Raw genomic sequence first — 18,734 nt, 5'->3', positions numbered from 1 at the left:
AGAAATATTGCTAAGTTACAACACATGCTCTCTGTTGCTGATGCCGAAAAACTAATTAATGCATTCATGACTTCAAGATTAGATTATTGTAATGCATTACAGGGAGGATGTCCAGCAAGTTCAATAAATAAACTTCAATTGGTTCAAAATGCAGCAGCCAGAGTGCTGACTAGGACCATATGATCATAGTAGCCCCATTTTATCATTGTTATATTGGCTATCTGTTAAATTTCATATTAATTTAAACTACATACAAAGCTTTGAATGGTCTAGCCCCACAGTACTTAAGTGACCTTTTACCATGCTATATTCTGACCTGTTAATAGTTCCTAGAATATCAAAATCCACAAAAGGAGGTAGATCCTTTTCCTATTTGGCTTCTAAATTATGGAATAGTCTCCCTAACATGGCTCTGGACGCAGACACACTCATCAAGACTCATCTATTTAGTCAGGCATACACCTTATTTATCCATCAACTCATGATAAGGCTGCTTTAGTTAGGTCTGCTGGAACCAGAAACATTTATCATGATCTATAACTCTGCAAAAAATTGAATGGCATCTATGCTAATATTATTCTATTTGTTTCCCTGTCTCATCCTCGGGATTAATATCAGACTCCACTCCTATGTGTTTCTAAATGATGACGACTAAATGCAGCTGGTTCCAGCCAGACATCACTTCAGTCTATTACGATGGGCTTCAGAGGATGAACTGATGACAACTCCAACCATTAGACATAGGATACTTCATATGCCACTGCCTGAACCTTGGACTTAGGATAGACCTCACCGAAATGACCTGCCGGTTGAACTGCAGTGCACCTCGCTGATCTCTGCCTGCATCACTTTGGTCTATTGATGGACTACACTCTTAAAATTGAATACATAGACTATCAATTAATTGCCAACAAAAGTCTTCATCAGCCAACTAACAAAGGACAATGCATCTATGTGAACTTCTGCAGTTAATCCAGGATGGACTTCAAAGACATTATTCATTAATCTTACAGTTCATACAAAATCTTTAACACTTACTTAGTTTACTAATTTTAAACCATGACTTGCACTGGAATTCAAAGGACAATGCATCTACATGTACTACTTTTATTTTGTTCCTACTCTGGGGTAGGTGCTTATTGGGAGAAGAGGAACAATGGGAGAGGTGCTGCAACCTGTGTTTGGTCTAACACGTATGACGCACAAAGCAGTGAGAAACACGAAGAGTCAGCAGGCGCCATGAGTAAACAAACTTGTAACTCTTAGCCTGCTTCTCAAGAGGATTACGGTAATTTTAAATTCCCTTAACAGCAATAACATAAAACCAGAAAAGTATCAAAGGAGTATTGCTTGTATGGCTTGCTGTTTAAGACTTAAAAAAACCCTGTTGTAACCTAATTTGTTAGGTTGATTTAGTGAGATTAAATAACATTTAGACTTTTTTAAATATAAAATCAATTCACTCAGTTAATAAAATGAAGCACTTTTTTAGGTTATCTTACAGTGCATATTGTATATGTTGTATGATTGTGTAAAATAAGAAAGACAGACACAGTTAACACAGACAGAAGATGAGTGTGACATCTCTGGACTTCAGTGATCACATGTGCAGCTGTACTTACATTAATCTCTGTGATTGCAATGTCAACGACGCTACCAACAACAATTAAGGCATCAAACGTGTTCCATGCATCAGCAAAATAATGCTGCAGACACGCAACAGAACAAAGAGGGAGAAAAGAGAGAGAGATTTCACAAAGAAACAGAAAAAGAAGAAAGAGAGAAGAACATCACAGTTATGATGTTGCAGCCACAGAGAGAAACACAGCTTTATGACAAGACTTTTTCTAATTGGGAGTCACACATCCAATTATTCACCATAGTTGTTCCAATCCTGTATTACTTTTATCTTCAGTGAAACACAAAAGGTTAGACAGTATGTTAGTCTTAGTTGTCATTCACTTTCACTGTATGGAAAAATGAAAAGCAATGAAAGTGAAAGGCGAATAGGCCTAACATCTGCTTTTGTGTTCCATGGAAGAAAGTCATACTAGATTGGAAAAACTTAAGGCTGTGTAAATGATGACAGGATTTTATTTTATTTTAATTTTTTATTTTTTTTATCACAATTAAACATTTCTACCCCCAAATTCTCACTACCGTAATGAGTTTAGACATTTTACTTTTGAGTTGTTTTGTATTTAACATTATTTTCAATAATGATTCTCACTAAATTCTCTGTAAATTACTGTAAAACAACTTTTATTAATATCAGAATACAGTAAATCAGCAGTACAACCAATATTACCACAATGTATTAAATACTTTGCATTTAAATAATTTGATTTCTTATCTATTATTTGTGGTGATGCTGCTTAAAATCTCTAACTATGGCTTTGTTTGGGTACAATAAAGATTTCTTAAAAGCATATTCCCCCCAAAAGTGAGAGTGACAGATACAGTGGTAAACACACACAAAATCAGCAACTAACAGTAGCAGAGGTGAAAAATGACATGAAGCCTCTGTTCCAAACCCATGCCTTGTTTTCTACTGACTACATAGGCATCCTAAATCAAGAGGACCCTTAGAAGTGACTGATTTGGAACACGCTACACAGGCAGCAATTCTTAAAAGTAGTGCTCACTGTTGAACCTTAGTACTCAAATAAGCACAAAAACTACATAACCCATACAAATACTGGGAACAATTATCCATTTTCAATTTGATCGGACTATTGATATTTTTCATTATTGAAGGAAAAAGAGGTAGATATAAGAAGATATTTCTCTAGCTTCATCCGCCATTTTTGATTTTCATTGCAACGCATTATGGGATTGAATGATACAAGCGGTGCTGCCGAGAATTTGGCCCAAAAGAAGGCAGCATCATTATTCATGGATTGCCTTTTGGAATAGTCTTCAGGGAGTGTTCTTATGATTTAGGTTTTGAAACAGAGCTTTAAGGGAAAATTTAGACAGACGGGAGGTGAGACGGGGGTCTACCTGACTCAGAATGATGTCTACTATGCTGCCAATCACCACCAGAGCATCAAACCCATTCCAGGGCTCCACACAATAACCCTACACACAGACACACATGAGGGTGGTAGCAGAAGGGTTTGAACAACAGAGTCAGCACACTGCTTGGGACAGGGGTTCAACAGTGCAGACACCACAAAATATCAAACACAAATCCCCACATACCCTCGGTTTGAAAGCAATCAGTTTGAGAATCATCTCCACTGTGAAGACTCCAGTGAACACCATGTTCAAAACGTCCATCCCATAGTTGAAAAGATGGGACTGGCCATGATGCTGCATGTTTTATATATATAAAAAGAAAAAAAAATCAACTAATATGGTATATTGTATAACTGACAACTTTTAGACACTTGGTAACACTATATTATTGGTCTCTTAAGGGTCATAATACATTAACAAATGACTGTATTTAACACATTACAACATCAATGACATCTGTCGTGATCAGAAACTTGGCCTGCCCTGTTACAGTGAGTTAATAAGGAGGAAGTAGCATGGATAATTTTATTAAGCTATCGTACAAGCGGATACACGCAGTAACTGGTAGACGCCATTGACTGGTTTCTCTCTGCCCACATTCACGGCCATATTCTCTGGCCGGAAGTCTCACGTGACATACTCTCCATGAGAGTCACGTCCGCCTTTTTGTGCGCATCCCTCCTTACATGCACACACACACACACACTCGCTCTCACACACACACACCCTCGTGTTATAGGATTATTTTGATTTCCATATCTAATCATATCACTGTTTAGTTTTTAGTTGTAAGTTGGAAGTTTATTGACTGCATTGTATTAATTATTAATTGATATTACTGCATAAATAAACTTTGTTATATTACAAAGGGAAGTGTTTTGGTTTGTTTTGCATACACCTGTGTCATGCTGACGGAATGTCAGTGCTAGGATTCAAGCCTTCATTCATTGTTTTTTTCCCGAAAATCGGTATTCTTCGGATGTCAATTTTCCTAAGAAAACAATCTAATATTGAGACTGTTACACTATCTGGTTATTAGTCCCTGATTCCAGGGTGGTGCACCGTCAATATTAATCCATATTAATATTCTATTGATTTTTGATAATTGATAATTATCTTTGATGATTGTTGAATTTGAATGATCAATAAGCTAGTGTTAATTTTAATTAATGTTTCATCGATGTTAATGATTAGTGATTATCTTTGATAATTGTTTATTTAAAGGATTAAAAAAAACTAACATTGATTCTCAACAATGTTCTATTGATTTTAATAATTAATAATTATCTTTGATAATTATTAATTATTGCTAATAACCAAACCCGCTCCCAAACATAGCACACTACATTTACTGGAGCCCCATATGAGGTTTTAATGAGTTAGATTCAATTAATTAATTTAAATATTAATTAATAACTAAAGAAATAATTATCAATTATTTCTGATAGTAACACTGATCTAAACAACTAGTAAAGCCCTACAGGAACTGGAAGTGTCTGGCCAGATGTCTGTTTGATGATTGAATGGCCGGATGTTTTGACAGGAAGTCCGTTTGAGAGATAACGATAAACGGATGTTTTGACAGATGTTTATGTCTGATAACAATAACCACATGTCTCTGACCGTAGTTTGACCTTTGGTTGACAGGATGTCTGGTTGTGATGACAGGAAGTCTGTTTTGTGGTTACAGGAAGTGTGTGTTTAACTGACCATGGTTTGACCTTTGGTTTGACAGATGTTTTAAGTGATAAAAGTTCTGTTGAGCATGCTGTTTAAAAGGTATGTGTCTTCCTAAGAGTTTATAACTCTACACATTCAGAAAACTATTCTGAACATTGATGAACAGGGCTGTTTCTCCGGTGTGCATGCAGGTTGAATTAACTGAAAGGTTGGCTTTGGCCCCAAAGCGCAAGAATGGATCGAGTGTGCCAGAGTTAATGTCGGGCATGGTGAAGTGTGAGTTTCCCATAGCCCATGAGAGTGTTGGCGGGTTTGAGTTTAATAAAACAACACGTACCATCAAGATCTACGCTAGAGAAGTTGATGATGATTTGTTCGACAATCCGCCTTTGTTTTTCACGGAAGAAGAGTGGTGTTATTTCTATACTTACATCTGGAAGACTTTAACGGCCGTCCAAGACACACCTCTGTTGTATGGAATGGCGTGACCCCAAATGTCTGATTCAGAGTGGTTTTATGAACAAGAAGTCATGTCTCCATAGGCACTTCGGGGGTTAATACAGAAGATTCTTCTGATAACGACTCTTCCTCAGAAGACAGTGACACCAATTCGGGTTATAATACAGACTCTGAAGATGATGACTACGAGCAAGTTTTGGACCTGTCTGTATCATTGTGTGAGCCTATTTTGGTCAGGTTGCGTGAGGTGTTCGAAACAAACTTTATTTTTTACTGATCCGATGTTCCAATGTTAAATATGATTTTCGGAATAATAGACCAATTGTTTTCAAAATAAGGAAACGTTTCTTTTAGTGACATGAATTTCAATAAACAAAAAGTAAAGAAATTGTGTGTAAGGTCTGTACTCACCTGTTTTTGAGCAAGATGTACAAGACTTTTAAAATGTTAAAGACGATTAAATGGTTTACTATGGTTGTTTATATTAATTGTAATTGTGTATTCAAATAAAAAGTCTCTAAATTCTCTCTTTGTTTGTATCTCTCTCTTTCCCTAGTGGTAACACATTTTTTAGAGGTCTAGTAACTCTTTAACTTGAGTCACCATGTCACACATAACCTCAACAGAACCTTCTGGTCGTAAAACTTTACACGTTTGGCCTAATGTGGATTAATTTAATATACACTATTTCTTGACATTACGTGCTAAACACACATTTTATTCTCATTTTACCTCTATCATACAGCATCAAGAAATACGCTATAAACACGTTTAATTGTGTTAAGTACAAAATGAATGTAAAAACAAATGCACTTACACCTCTCATTTAACAAACGATTATTTTTAGAAGTTTTTAAAGCACACTTCATGTGACTAGACTAAAACACAGCCATCTGTATCACACAGCATCAAGAAATACAAAGTAAAATGTAAACGTCATGGTTACTGGTGTAACCTCCGTTTCACTGATGGAGGGAGAGAGACGTTGGTGTCGATGTAGTGACACAAGGGGTCACTCTTGGGAGCCCGAGACACCTCTGGTCTTTGATAAAAGGCCAATGAAAATTGGCGAGTGGTATTTGCATGCCACTCCCCCGAACATACGGGTATAAAAGGAGCTGGTATGCAACCACTCATTCAGGTTTTACGCTGAGGAGCCGATATAAGGTCCGGCCATTTCAGCGGGTAGTTCAGCGTTGTGGCAGGAGGGACCAACGTCTCGTTCCCTCCATCAGGGAACGGAGGTTACACCAGTAACCATGACGTTCCCTATCTGTCACTCACTCGATGTTGGTGTCGATGTAGTGACACTAGGGGTCCCTATACAAAACGCCACAAGGCTGAACTGTGTTACGTGAACTGGCGGTGTGTGGTGGGCAGACTTGCTGTGTGCCTCATAGCCAGCACACCAGGTCGACACGTAACCTCCCCCAACACAGTTATGAGTGTCAAACAGCCCTTTTTGGGGACAAGTCGACTACCCAAAGATAGAGACGGGCTTAACCCAGTCGTGGCCTCTTTTCCCCTTCTCTTTTTCCACTCCCTTAAAAAAGAAGGGGGATTATCCGACTGGGCTGCCAGGTCTAGTCGGGGGGTGTCCCTCCCAAGGGGAGGACACCGCGGAGACCACACCTCACCCCAGAGAGGGGGGGGGATATTTAAGTGGAAAAATACGTCACATGGTCTTTCCAACCATGTGGAGAGCCTTCAAGGTAGATCCTGCCCAATGGGGAGGAGGTACTACAACATGGAGACTGGGGCAGAGGGGCTCTGCCCAAGGAAGACGCAGTTTGCCAGCAGGAAAACGAATTAGCGGAAGATATAGATCACATGGGGTTAGCCTAACAGGGAACCGCCACATGCGGAGCACCTACCCCAGAACCGGGCTCTTAGTTAGCACGTGTACTGGGCCAGCAGCGAGTCTCTCCAAAAACTCAACTGCCACAGGGCTCGGAGGAAGTCAACCAGGGAACAACTTCTGTGAACACTACTGGGAATTAACAGCGCACGTCTTCAGCTCAAAAGGAGGTGGAAGGCGCTATGTGCAAGCAATACACCCGGCCAGCTATCCCGGGCTTATCCACTTAGGTTGCGTGCCACTACCTGGGACGAAACCGGTTCCACCCGGAGGTTGTAGAACCTTGCAAAGGTGTTGGGTGTTGCCCAGCCCGCTGCTCTATAAATGTCTGTTAGAGAGGCACCTCTGGCCAGGGCCCAAGAAGCCGCTACACCACGGGTAGAATGGGCTCATAGCCCTACCGGGGGCGGCATGTCTTGGGTGAGATATGCCATAGAAATGGCGTCAACAAGCCAGTGGGCGATCCTCTGCTTGGAGACAGCGCTTCCTTTCCACTGTGCACCAAAGCAGACAAAAAGCTGCTCAGAGAGTCTAAAGCTCTGCGTGCGATCCAAATAGATGCGCAAAGTGCGCACCGGACACAGCAACGCCAGGGCTGGGTCTGCCTCCTCCTGGGGCAGCACTTGCAGGTTCACCACCTGGTCCCTAAAAGGAGTGGTGGGAACCTTGGGCACATAGCCCGGTCGGGGTCTCAGGATCACGTGAGAGTAGCCCGGACCGAACTCCAGGCACGTTTCGCTGACAGAGAACGCTTGCAGGTCACCTACCCTCTTGATGGAAGTGAGCGCAGTCAGGAGGGCAGTCTTCAGGGAGAGTGCCTTAAGCTCAACTGACTGCAAAGGCTCAAAGGGGGCTCTCTGTAGGCCCTGAAGAACTACGGAGAGATCCCATGAGGGAATGAGGGGTGGTCTGGAGGGATTCAGCCTCCTAGCGCCTCTTAGGAACCTGATGATCAGGTTACCGTCAACTGCGTCGTGGTGTGCTGCTATGGCAGCAACGTACACCTTCAAGGTGGAAGGGGACAGCCTCCCTTCCAACCTCTCCTGCAGGAAGGAAAGCACTGATCCGACTGCGCATCTCTGGGGGTCTTCGTGTCGAGAAGAACACCACTTAGCGAACAGATGCCACTTCAAGGCATACAGGTGCCTCGTAGAGGGGGCCCTAGCCTGAGTGATCGTGTCTACCACCGCGGGTGGTAGGCCACCTAGGTCTTCTGCGTCCCGCACCAGGCCCCTGTGTGCGCATAACACATCTCGAGAGTGAGCTAAGATTAGCCAGTTGAAGAGATAGTTGAGAATGTGAATGCCCACCTCCCTTAACGGGGCAAGGGCAGTCTCTGCGATCTTCGTAAAGACACGAGGAGACAGGGACAGGCCGAAAGGGAGGACTTTGTACTGATACGCCCGACCCTCGAACGCGAACCGCAGGAAGGGTCTGTGTCGATGAAGGATCGAGACGTGAAAGTACGCGTCCTTCAGGTCTACCGCTGCGAACCAATCTTGATGCCGGACGCTCGCTAAAATGCGTCTTTGCGTCAGCATCTTGAACGGGAGTCTGTGTAAAGCCCGGTTCAGTACTCGCAGGTCCAAGATTGGCCGCAACACACCGCCTTTCTTTGGTACGATGAAGTAGGGGCTGTAAACCCTTTCTTCATCTCGGCTGGAGGGACAGGTTCTATCGCGCCCTTCCGTAGGAGGGTAGCGATTTCCACGCGCAGGGTAACAGCGTTTTCGCCCTTGACGAAGGTGAAGTGAATACCGCTGAACCTGGGCGGGCGCCTGGTGAACTGAATCGCGTAGCCGAGTCGGACGGTCCGGATCAACCACCGCGATGGATTGGGAAGTGCAAGCCATGCGTCCAAATTCCGTGTGAGGGGGACCAAGGGGACAACGTCGTCGGACGTACCGGCAGGTGGGGCCTCACGGCGGGGCAGAGTGTGAGGTGCCACAGCACATTGTGGCCGTGCTGAGTCTAGGGACATTGAAGCACTCACCTGGCTCCTTGTGACCACCCCCGGAACAGCCTGGGACGGGGGAGGAAGAGGCCTGTCCTCGCGACCCGTGGAGGCTGTCACATCGGGGGTGGATTTGTGCCACAGCTGGGTGCTCAGGGGCGGAAAGAGCACTGCTGGAGCGCCAATCCTGCAAGATAAAGCCCGTGGACGGTAGTCGTGGTGACGACCGTACACACCGGGTATGTGACCCAGGGAGGAAGGAAGCCACTCTTTTGTTGAACTGTTGGGTACCGCAGCCACTTGGGCGTGCGACGAAATCAAACAAAAAGGCAACAAAAGATTTTCCACCCGGCCTTCCATCGGGGGATGGAGTGGTCTTTCTACCAGCTCCATGTGAGTGGGTTCCCTTGTCCCTGGGTTGCCCGTCTCAGGGGTGCTTCGAAGACCTCCGTGGGTTCTTCGGTGCCGGCTGTGAGATGGGTGGCGTCGGCTTGCTGCGGTGGGCTCCACGCCGGGGCCGGGCCGGAGGGGCGGGCTGCGGTGTAGCCGGTGCAGTCACCGCAGGGGGACGCCCTTGGCGACGAGCAGACGGGGTGCGGGGTCTTGAGCCGCGCCGGGGCAGGATATGCCAGATTGCCTCCGTCTGCTGCTTTACCGTCGAGAACTGCTGGGAAAAGTCCTCAACGGTGTCGCCGAATAGGCCCGCCTGGGAAATGGGGGCAGCAAGGAACCGTGTCTTGTCGGCCTCGCCCATCTCGACCAGGTTGAGCCACAGGTGGTGCTCCTGGACCACTAGTGTGGCCATCGTCCGCCCGAGAGACCGCGCCGGGACCTTCGTCACCCGGAGGGCGAGGCCGGTCACCAAGCGCAGTTCCTGCATCAAATCTGGAGTGGAACTACCCTCGTGCAGTTCTTTCAGTGCCTTGGCTTGGTGGACCTGCAGGAGGGCCATGGCATGCAGGGCAGAGGCGGCTTGTCCAGCAGCACTGTAGGCCTTGGCCGTCAGGGACGACGTGAGCCTACAGGGCTTGGAGGGGAGCTTAGGGCGTCCACGCCAGGTGGCGGCGCTCTGTGGGCATAAGTGCACAGCGAGCGCCTTATCCACCGAGGGAATCGCCGTATAGCCCCTGGCCGCCCCGCCATCGAGGGTAGTGAGAGCAGGGGAACTGCGGAGTCGGGGTCGGGCAGTAAAAGGTGCCTCCCACGACTTCGTCAGCTCCTCATGCACCTCGGGGAAGAATGGCACTGGAGCGGGGCGCGGCTGGTCTGAGCGGCGCCGCAAGCCCAGAAACCAATCATCAAGCCGTGAGGGTTCAGGGGAGAGCGGAGGGTTCCACTCTAGCCCGACGCTCGCGGCCGCCCGGGAAAGCATGTCCATCATTTCGGCATTGGCCTGTAACTGGGCAACCGTCCCCGAAGGGGGAAGCCCAGCTGAGGCTTCTGCGTCCGACTGGACAAGCCCGCTCTCGATGCTGCGCTCGAGAGCACATCATCTTTGCGGGCCTCGAACAAGAAGCCAGATTCGCCATGCGACGAGCCGGCGAACTCATCCGGAAGCCCGATTGGGGCAGATGAGCGTGCTGGGGAATGGGAGGTCCGCGGGGGGATACCCGTCGGAGGCGATCCCATTGAGGTCCCCAAATCGCCCCCAGCGCCAGCCGCGCTGACCTCAAACCTGTAGGTAGGAGGACCAAGGCGGGGAGCCACTTCCTTACGAAAGCAAGCAACGACCGCAACATTGCCATGGTCATGTTCTCGCAGTGAGAACATGAACCATTCATAAACGTTGCCTCCGTGTGGGTGGCGCCCAGACACGAAAGACAGCGATCATGACCATCAGAAGTTGAGAGAAAACGACCGCAACCAGAAATAACACACGAACGGAAAGGCATCTTTAGAAAGACGCGTCTTTAAAAAGACGTTCCGTGTGTGCGCTCTTTTAGAGAAATATATACTCTTTTAGAGGGGAAAAATGCTCTTTCAGAAAATATACTCTCTAGTTTTTCTGCCAAAGCGCCCAGGGGCGTTCTCTGCAGTGCACCAGTGCAGAGGAGGGAGAAGCGCTGAAATGTGCCGTCAGATCCAGCACAGGTGAATGAACAGTAGTATTCAGCTCAGTGAGCATGACCGTTCGGCTCCGAAGAGAAAATCTGAATGAGTGGTTGCATACCAGCTCCTTTTATACCCGTATGTTCGGGGGAGTGGCATGCAAATACCACTCGCCAATTTTCATTGGCCTTTTATCAAAGACCAGAGGTGTCTCGGGCTCCCAAGAGTGACCCCTAGTGTCACTACATCGACACCAACGTCGAGTGAGTTACAGATAGGGAACACATTTAATTAAATTTTAATAAGTTTAATTCTACATGTAAAATAAATGTTAAAACAAACATACAAACAATTTCAAACAATCATGTTTAAAACTTGTGAATTTACAAACTGTTTAAAATGTAAACTCCTCATTATGATTAATGATTTGTAATTATTAATATGTTTAAGAAATATTTCACAGTTATTATTTTATTCTCAATCCTAACATGTACACCATTTAAACATGGTTATCAATTTAACAATTGAGATACAGAGAACTATTTCAAAGTAATTTAGTATATTTTATATTAAAATTATTTGTAAATTCTACAATATTGATGATAAGTAAACAAAATGCTAGTCATATATTACTTTTAACAAACTTACTTCTTATACTAGTCATGAGTTCATGCTATTCCATGAATCTTTCAACAATGTCCTCTGGTAATAAAACAACAACAGCTTTTAAAAGGCCTAGAAACATTCTAAACATCTTTTTCTCTTAATACCTATCAGAGGCCTTCTGGTCATGTAGTTTTTAGATTGACCAGTTGTAAATAAAACTTTACCATAGGTTACAAACACACACACACACACAAACCCACGAGTGTACATATGTGCTGAAAACCCACCACAAGTCAACTAGTGGTCATTTGGTTATATCAATGCTTAAGTAAGACCGATATTATTTCTAATGTACTATATGTACTACTTAAATTAAAATATATACAAATTTTTGTGTATTTTGACATCCCTACAAGATAATGAAAACAAAGCTTTACTGAAAGCATAAGGTCCGGTAACTCACCCCTAACACAAACCATGATTAACTAGGCAGATTCTCCCAATGTCAGGCATCATCAATATGTTTAAAACTAACAAGGAAACACGATGGAAATACGTCTATCACTTTATTGTTTTATCCTTGTTGAGATGTATCTTGCTTTTATCATGACATTAGTTGATTTCAGTCAGTAAAGTTCTGCTCATTTGTAAACTGTAAATTCATGATTGTAAATATATGTTTAAAGATCTTTTACCCAGTGTTCTCAGTCAGTTACCAAATCAGTCAGGTTTGAGACATTTGAGAAAAGGCCCATACAGTATATGTTTTCAAAACCAGTATCATTAGATAAAACTAAAGACACAGAATATCATTCCAGATAAACATGGTTACTTTTCCATATATCGGCTGATAAATACAATCATGTTAACATAAAACTTGAAATAAAAGAATTTGGTATAGAACCAGCAGATTTGCATTTACTTAAATGCATTTGGCAGACGCTTATAACCAAAGCGACTTATTACAGGGACAATCCCCCCGGAGCAACCTGGAGTTAAGTGTCTTGCTCAAGGACCACTACGCCACCACCACTCATGATATTTTTATTTTATTATTATTTTTTTGGGGATTTTTACCCTTTTCTCCCTAATTTGGAATGCCCAGTTCCCAATGTGCTTTTAAGTCCTCATGGTTGTGTAGTGATTCGCCTCAATCCGGGTGGCGGAGGATGAATCCCAGTTGCCTCCGTGTCTGAGACCGCCAACCTGTGCAAGTGGCTTGTTGAGTGCGTTGCCATGGAGACATAGTGCGTGTGGAGGCTTCACGCCATCCACCGCAGCATCCACGCTCAACTCACCACGTGCCCCACCGAGAATGAACCACATTATAGCAACCACGAGGAAGTTACCCCATGTGACTCTACCCTCCCTAGCAACCGGGCCAATTTGGTTGTTTAGGAAGCCTGGCTGGAGTCACTCAGCACGCCCTGGGATTCTAACTAGTGAACTCCAGGGGTGGTAGCCAGCATATTTTACCACTGAGCTACCCAGGCCCCCCACCACTCATGATATTTTGTTTGTAAGACTTTAGGTAAATTCACTCACCTTCAGTTTCTGAAGGCTCTAAGAAGAACTGAAATGTAAATGTGTGAACTCCAACAGAAATTTATAACGTGTGATATTATTAAATGATTATACTGTATTACGAATTTACCATACTTATAACTAGAACAGATTAACAATACATACATACTATGTGTCACATATTCCCTGTTTTTTGTCTTGACTTTTATGTTGAAATTCTGGTATATTTCCTGTTTCCTGTTAGTTTTGTAGTCCTTTGTAGTTTATTTTCATGATTGGTTTTCCCCTGATTTTTTCCCCAAGTGTTCCTCGTCCCCTTGTTTTCCCTTGTGTATTTAAACCCTTGTTTTCCCCTGGTTTCTTTGTCAGTCTTCATCTGTATTATGCTGTGCTTTGTTCCCTGTGTTTTGTTTCATTATGTTCTGAGTTACCTGGTTTACTTTTGTTTTATTAAAAAAGGCTGCATTTAGATCCTCATTCCTCTCCTGTCTCCTCACAGAAAGACTGACCAAGAAATGGATCTAGCGGCCATCAGGATTCTACTTTTTCAGCAAGGGGACCGTCCAGTTGAGGATCACAATGTAGTGGCAAATGTAGTGCACTATCCAGACCGCTCTCTGGTAGTTTTCTTCCGGGCCGGTCTGAATAGTGCACTAAGGGAACTCATGCCTCCGGCTGATCCTTACTGGACGCTCGGCGATTATGTGGAGAAGGCTCTGGAACTTAGCGGTTCCCCTTATACAGTGGATTATGGCGGGAACCCCGGGCCAAAACCTGCGTCCACGGCCCCTGTCTCGAAGCCTTCCACGGCCCCTGTCTCGAAGCCTTCCACAGCCCCTGTCTCGAAGTTGTGTGATCTGCCACTGATGTCGGTGCGTAGGTCCATGAAGACCCTACCTCAAAAATTGTCTGCACCCACACCTGCCACGGTCAACGAGCCAGTGCCCACGCCTGCCACGGCCAACGAGTTGCCAGCCTCGCCCGTCCCAGAGCCAACGTTGCCAGCCTCGCCCGTCCAAGAGCCAGCGTTGCCAGCCTCGCCCGTCCCAGAGCCAGCGTTGCCAACTTCGGCCATCCAGAGGAGGAGGAAGAGAAAAGTTTCCGTTCCCAAGTCTCTGTCGTTTCCAAGTCTCATCCCATGTTCACGACAGCAGAGGTCCTCCCGAGTCTCTTCCCATGTTTGCGACCATGGAGGTCATTTCCCATTCATCCAGGACTCTTTGTCTCGAGCCTCCCACAGCTCCGCCTTCCATGGCTTGGCCCCTCGAGCCTCCCACGGCTCCGTCTTCCACGGCTCCGCCCCCAGAGACTATTTCCCCAGCGGCTCAGCCCCCAGAGACTATTTTCCCAGTGGCTCCGCCCCCAGAGACTCCTCCTACGGCGGCTCCACCACCTGACCTTGTCTCGGCCCCACGGCCGCCTCCCAGGCCTCCTGATCCTGTCTCAGCCCCGCGGCCGCCTCCCAGGCCTCCTGACCCAGTCCCCACCTTGAGGTCATCTCCTTGGTCTCCTGGCCATCCGCCTGTTCTGCTCTGGTCTCCCTGGTCTCCTGGCCATCCGCCTGATCTGCTATGGTCTACTTGGTCCTCCGAGCCTGCAGCATCGCCCTGGCTCTCCATCCCTCCGGCTCCAGCTTGGTTTCAAGCCTCCCTGACTTTGCCATGTTCCTCTGCTCCCCTTGCCCCTTGTGCCCCCCAGAACTACCTGTGTGTTTTTTTTTTTTTTTTTTTTTTTTTTTTTCACACCCCATGGACAATTTTTGTTTTGTTTTTTTGGATGTCTGGAATCCACTCCTTAAAAGGGGGGCTCTGTCACACATTCCCTGTTTTTTTTTTTCTAGTCTTATGTTGAAATTCTGGTTTAGTTCCTGTTTCCTATTAGTTTTGTAGTCCTTTGTAGTTTCTTTTCATGATTAGTTTTCCCCTGATTGTTTCCCCAGGTGTTCCTCGTCCCCTTGTTTTCCCTTGTGTATTTAAGCCCTTGTTTTCCCCTGGTTTCTTTGTCAGTCTTCATCTGTATTATGCTGTGCTTTGTTCCCTGTGTTTTGTTTCATTATGTTCTGAGTTACCTGGTTTACTTTTGTTTTATTAAAGGCTGCATTTAGATCCTCAGTCCTCTCCTGTCTCCTCACAGAAAGACTGACCAAGAAATGGATCTAGCGGCCATCAGGATTCTACTTTTTCAGCAAGGGGACCGTCAAGTTGAGGATCACGCCTGTGAGTTTGATGATTTTGTTTTTTTTTTTTTTTTTTTTTTTTAACTGTCTATTTAAATGATATAGTATTAGCTTTTGTTGCATTTATTGCAATAAAATGTATTTTTGTATTTAATAATGGGGCATTTGAACCAGGATCTTTGAAACACACTAAACGAAACAGGATGACTTGTATGACTTGTCTCTTTTTGGTTATTGCATACAAAATATGACTACATTTACTTTTGTCAGCAACATTTCCACACTAATCTGTATTCAGACTTACACTGTAAAGTGGTAACCTGCAATTGTTACCTTAAGTAGTATTTCTACTTGATCTAACTGTAAAGTTAATTTTGTTGGTGTAACTTAATATATTCAGGTTGATTTAGACATGTTAAATAATATTTTGACTTGCATCGACCCACTTTATGTAGTAACATCTAAATTAACATTTTCAGTGTACGCATTGAAAGTTAAATGTACAGAAAGTACGGTCAATAGCATTACATCTTCAAAAAGCGTTGGTGTTTCTTTGCAGGGAAATATACCCATTGAATACTGCTAAATGCATTCTGTTTGTACAGCTTTTTGTTTATGCTTTGTTTCTGTACTGTCTGTATACTATGGTTTGAAATAAGAAAACAACGTAATCAACGTACTAAATAAGACAGTTTCGACAAAAAAATACGATCGAATGTTAAAAAATTCAACATACATTACCGGTCAAAAGTTTTGAAACACTTGACTGAAATGTTTCTCATGATCTTAAAAATCTTTTGATCTGAAGGCGTATGCTTAAATGTTTGAAATTAGTTTAGTAGACAAAAATATAATTGTGCCAACATATTAATGTATTTAATTATGAAACTAAAATGTAATAAAAAAATTAAAAAACATTTTTGAAATTGATGACTTGGACCAAATAATAAAGAAAAGCAGCCAATAAGTGCCCAACATAGATGGGAACTCCTTCAATATTGTTTAAAAAGCATCCCAGGGTGATACTATATTATAACACAGTTTTGATTTATTTTGGATTTTGTTTAGTCACAACATAATTCCCATAGTTCCATTTGTTATTCCATAGTTTTGATGACTTTACTATTATTCTAAAATGTGGAAATAAAAATTATAATAAAGAATGAGTAAGTGTTTCAAAACCTTTGACCGGTAGTGTATGTCATCATAGTACAAAACTCTACATTTACAGAATTTGTATTTAATATTTATTTAGACTTTAATCCTATCTTGGTTAGCTATGTTGTGTCTAAGTTGAATTTTATCATTCATTTGAGTAATTATTTAGGTTAGTTTTATTATCCATTTTCATTGAAGTTTTATCTAATGATATGATAGCAGGATGTCTGTCCAACCTGTCTGTTTTAAATATAGACCACATGAGCATAATGATATGAACTGTGTGCGCATGTTGGAATGAAATTCTGCTAATATCAGTCAGTATTCAAGAATAAAACATCTGTGGGTAAGATCCTAATATTCCTGTATGATTAGTTATAATTTTCTATTTTAACATGATATTATCACAAAGATAATCAGTATTGATATTGTCTTGGTCAAGAAACTGGTTAACCTTAAAGGAGTGATGAAGATTGTTAGAAAAGATTATCGGTAATAGTGTAAGGGAATGTTTTTATAAATTTAGTTTATCAAATTTCTAAGTACAAAATGTTAAATAATGTGGATTTTTAAACATGTTTTAAATGTAAAAACTGAATATTTCAGATGGTTGCAAATTTTACAGAATGCATCTCTGATACACAACTCTGGCCTGTTAATATCAAAATCCACAAAAGGAGGTAGATCCTTTTCCTATTTGGCTCCTAAATTATGGAATAGTCTCCCTAACACTGTATGAGATGCAGACACACTCACTCAGTTTAAGTCTAGACTGAAGACTCATCTATTTAGCCAGGCATACACTAATTTATTCTTCACCACACAATAAGGCTGCCTTAGTTAGGTCTGCCAGAACCTGAAACATTGATCATGGTCTATAACTCTGCAAAAAATTTAATGGCATCTACGCTAATATTATTCTATTTGTTTCCATGTCTCAACCTCGGGACTCCTATCCTGAGGTCATCAGAACCGGCCGGATCCAGCTCCATTCCTGCTTGGAATCGGACTCCACTGCTACGTGTATCTGAGTGAAGACGACTAAATGCAGCCGGTGCTAGCCAAACATCAATTCAATCTATTACGATGGACCTCAGAGGATGAACTGATGCCAACTCCAACCATAAGACATGGGATACTTCATATGCCATTGCCTGAACCTTGGATTTAGGATAGACCTCACCGAAATTACCGGCCGGTTGAATTGCAAAGCACCTCACTAATCTCTGCCTGCATCACCTTTGTCTAATGATGGACTATACTCTTAAAATGGAACACAGAGACTATCAATTAATTGCCAACAAAAGCCTTCATCAGCCTACTAACAAAGGACAATGCATCTATGTGAACTTCTGCAGTTAATCCAGGATGGACTTCAAAGACATTAGTCATTAATCTTACAGTTCTTACAAAATCTTTGTTTAAACACTGGCCCTTAACACGTACTTAGTTTAATAATTATAAACTATGACTTGCACTGCACGTAAATAAGTAATACTGACATTATATTCATGCTGCTAGCCAGAGGGGAACTGGCCCCCACAGTGAGCCTTGTTTCTCCCAAGGTTATTTTTCTCCATTAACCAATATCTTATTGAGTTTTGTGTTCCTTGCCACAGTCGCCTTTGGCTTGCTCACTGGGTTTCTAAATACAATTATTATTTAATTACTTATTTTTATACACACTTCATAATCGTATTTAATCAAACAACACAATGATGATGCTAAGACTTTATATAGATTACGATTTCATTTTCTGTTAAAGCATGATTTTCTGTAAAGCTTTCTTGAAATGATGTGTGTTATGAAAGGCGCTATACAAATTAAAATCACTTGACTTGATACATGTTACGTGTTAGTACGTTATAGGCAAGATATACATGTTAAAACTTTTCATCATTTAAACAGTATGCAGTAAAGCTTCTGTGGCACCTTTGGACAAATGCTTTCATGATCTAATTAGTCAAAATTACCTGTAACATTTTATTTGTGACAGCAGCAGACTGATCACTAGAGCCCAACCGATACGGAATTTTTGACACCAATTACCGATACGGTGGCCGATATAGATAATTTATGAGTTGGAATGAAAACAGACCTTTTTTTATGTGGATTGTGCAATGATATGACTATGCAAAGGTACTCAGAAGGCTGCTTTCTTAAACAAGTATTTTTATCAAACAATATTTGACATTATTATTATCCATTGTCAACAAATTCTAGAAATGAACACTGAGAGAATAAATAAT

At 42.9% G+C, this 18,734-nt stretch overlaps 1 protein-coding gene across 1 annotated transcript in view; it reads right to left on the bottom strand.

The window, feature by feature from the left end:
- cacna1db (calcium channel, voltage-dependent, L type, alpha 1D subunit, b) overlaps positions 1–18,734 on the bottom strand; it is a 203,019-nt gene that overhangs the window by 51,369 nt on the left and 132,916 nt on the right. Inside the window, exons 29-31 of the mRNA XM_051670137.1 lie at positions 3,205–3,315; positions 3,004–3,081; positions 1,623–1,706 (exon numbers count right to left, since the gene is read on the bottom strand). Coding sequence (XP_051526097.1) covers positions 1,623–1,706; positions 3,004–3,081; positions 3,205–3,315 — 273 coding nt within the window. The remainder of the gene's footprint in view (positions 1–1,622; positions 1,707–3,003; positions 3,082–3,204; positions 3,316–18,734) is intronic.

This window comes from Myxocyprinus asiaticus, chromosome 33 (assembly GCF_019703515.2).
Source record: "Myxocyprinus asiaticus isolate MX2 ecotype Aquarium Trade chromosome 33, UBuf_Myxa_2, whole genome shotgun sequence".
In the NCBI taxonomy this organism is placed as follows: Eukaryota; Metazoa; Chordata; class Actinopteri; order Cypriniformes; family Catostomidae; genus Myxocyprinus; species Myxocyprinus asiaticus.
The sequence above is the reverse complement of the archived record's forward strand: the minus strand, read 5'-3'. Positions and strand labels throughout refer to the sequence as shown.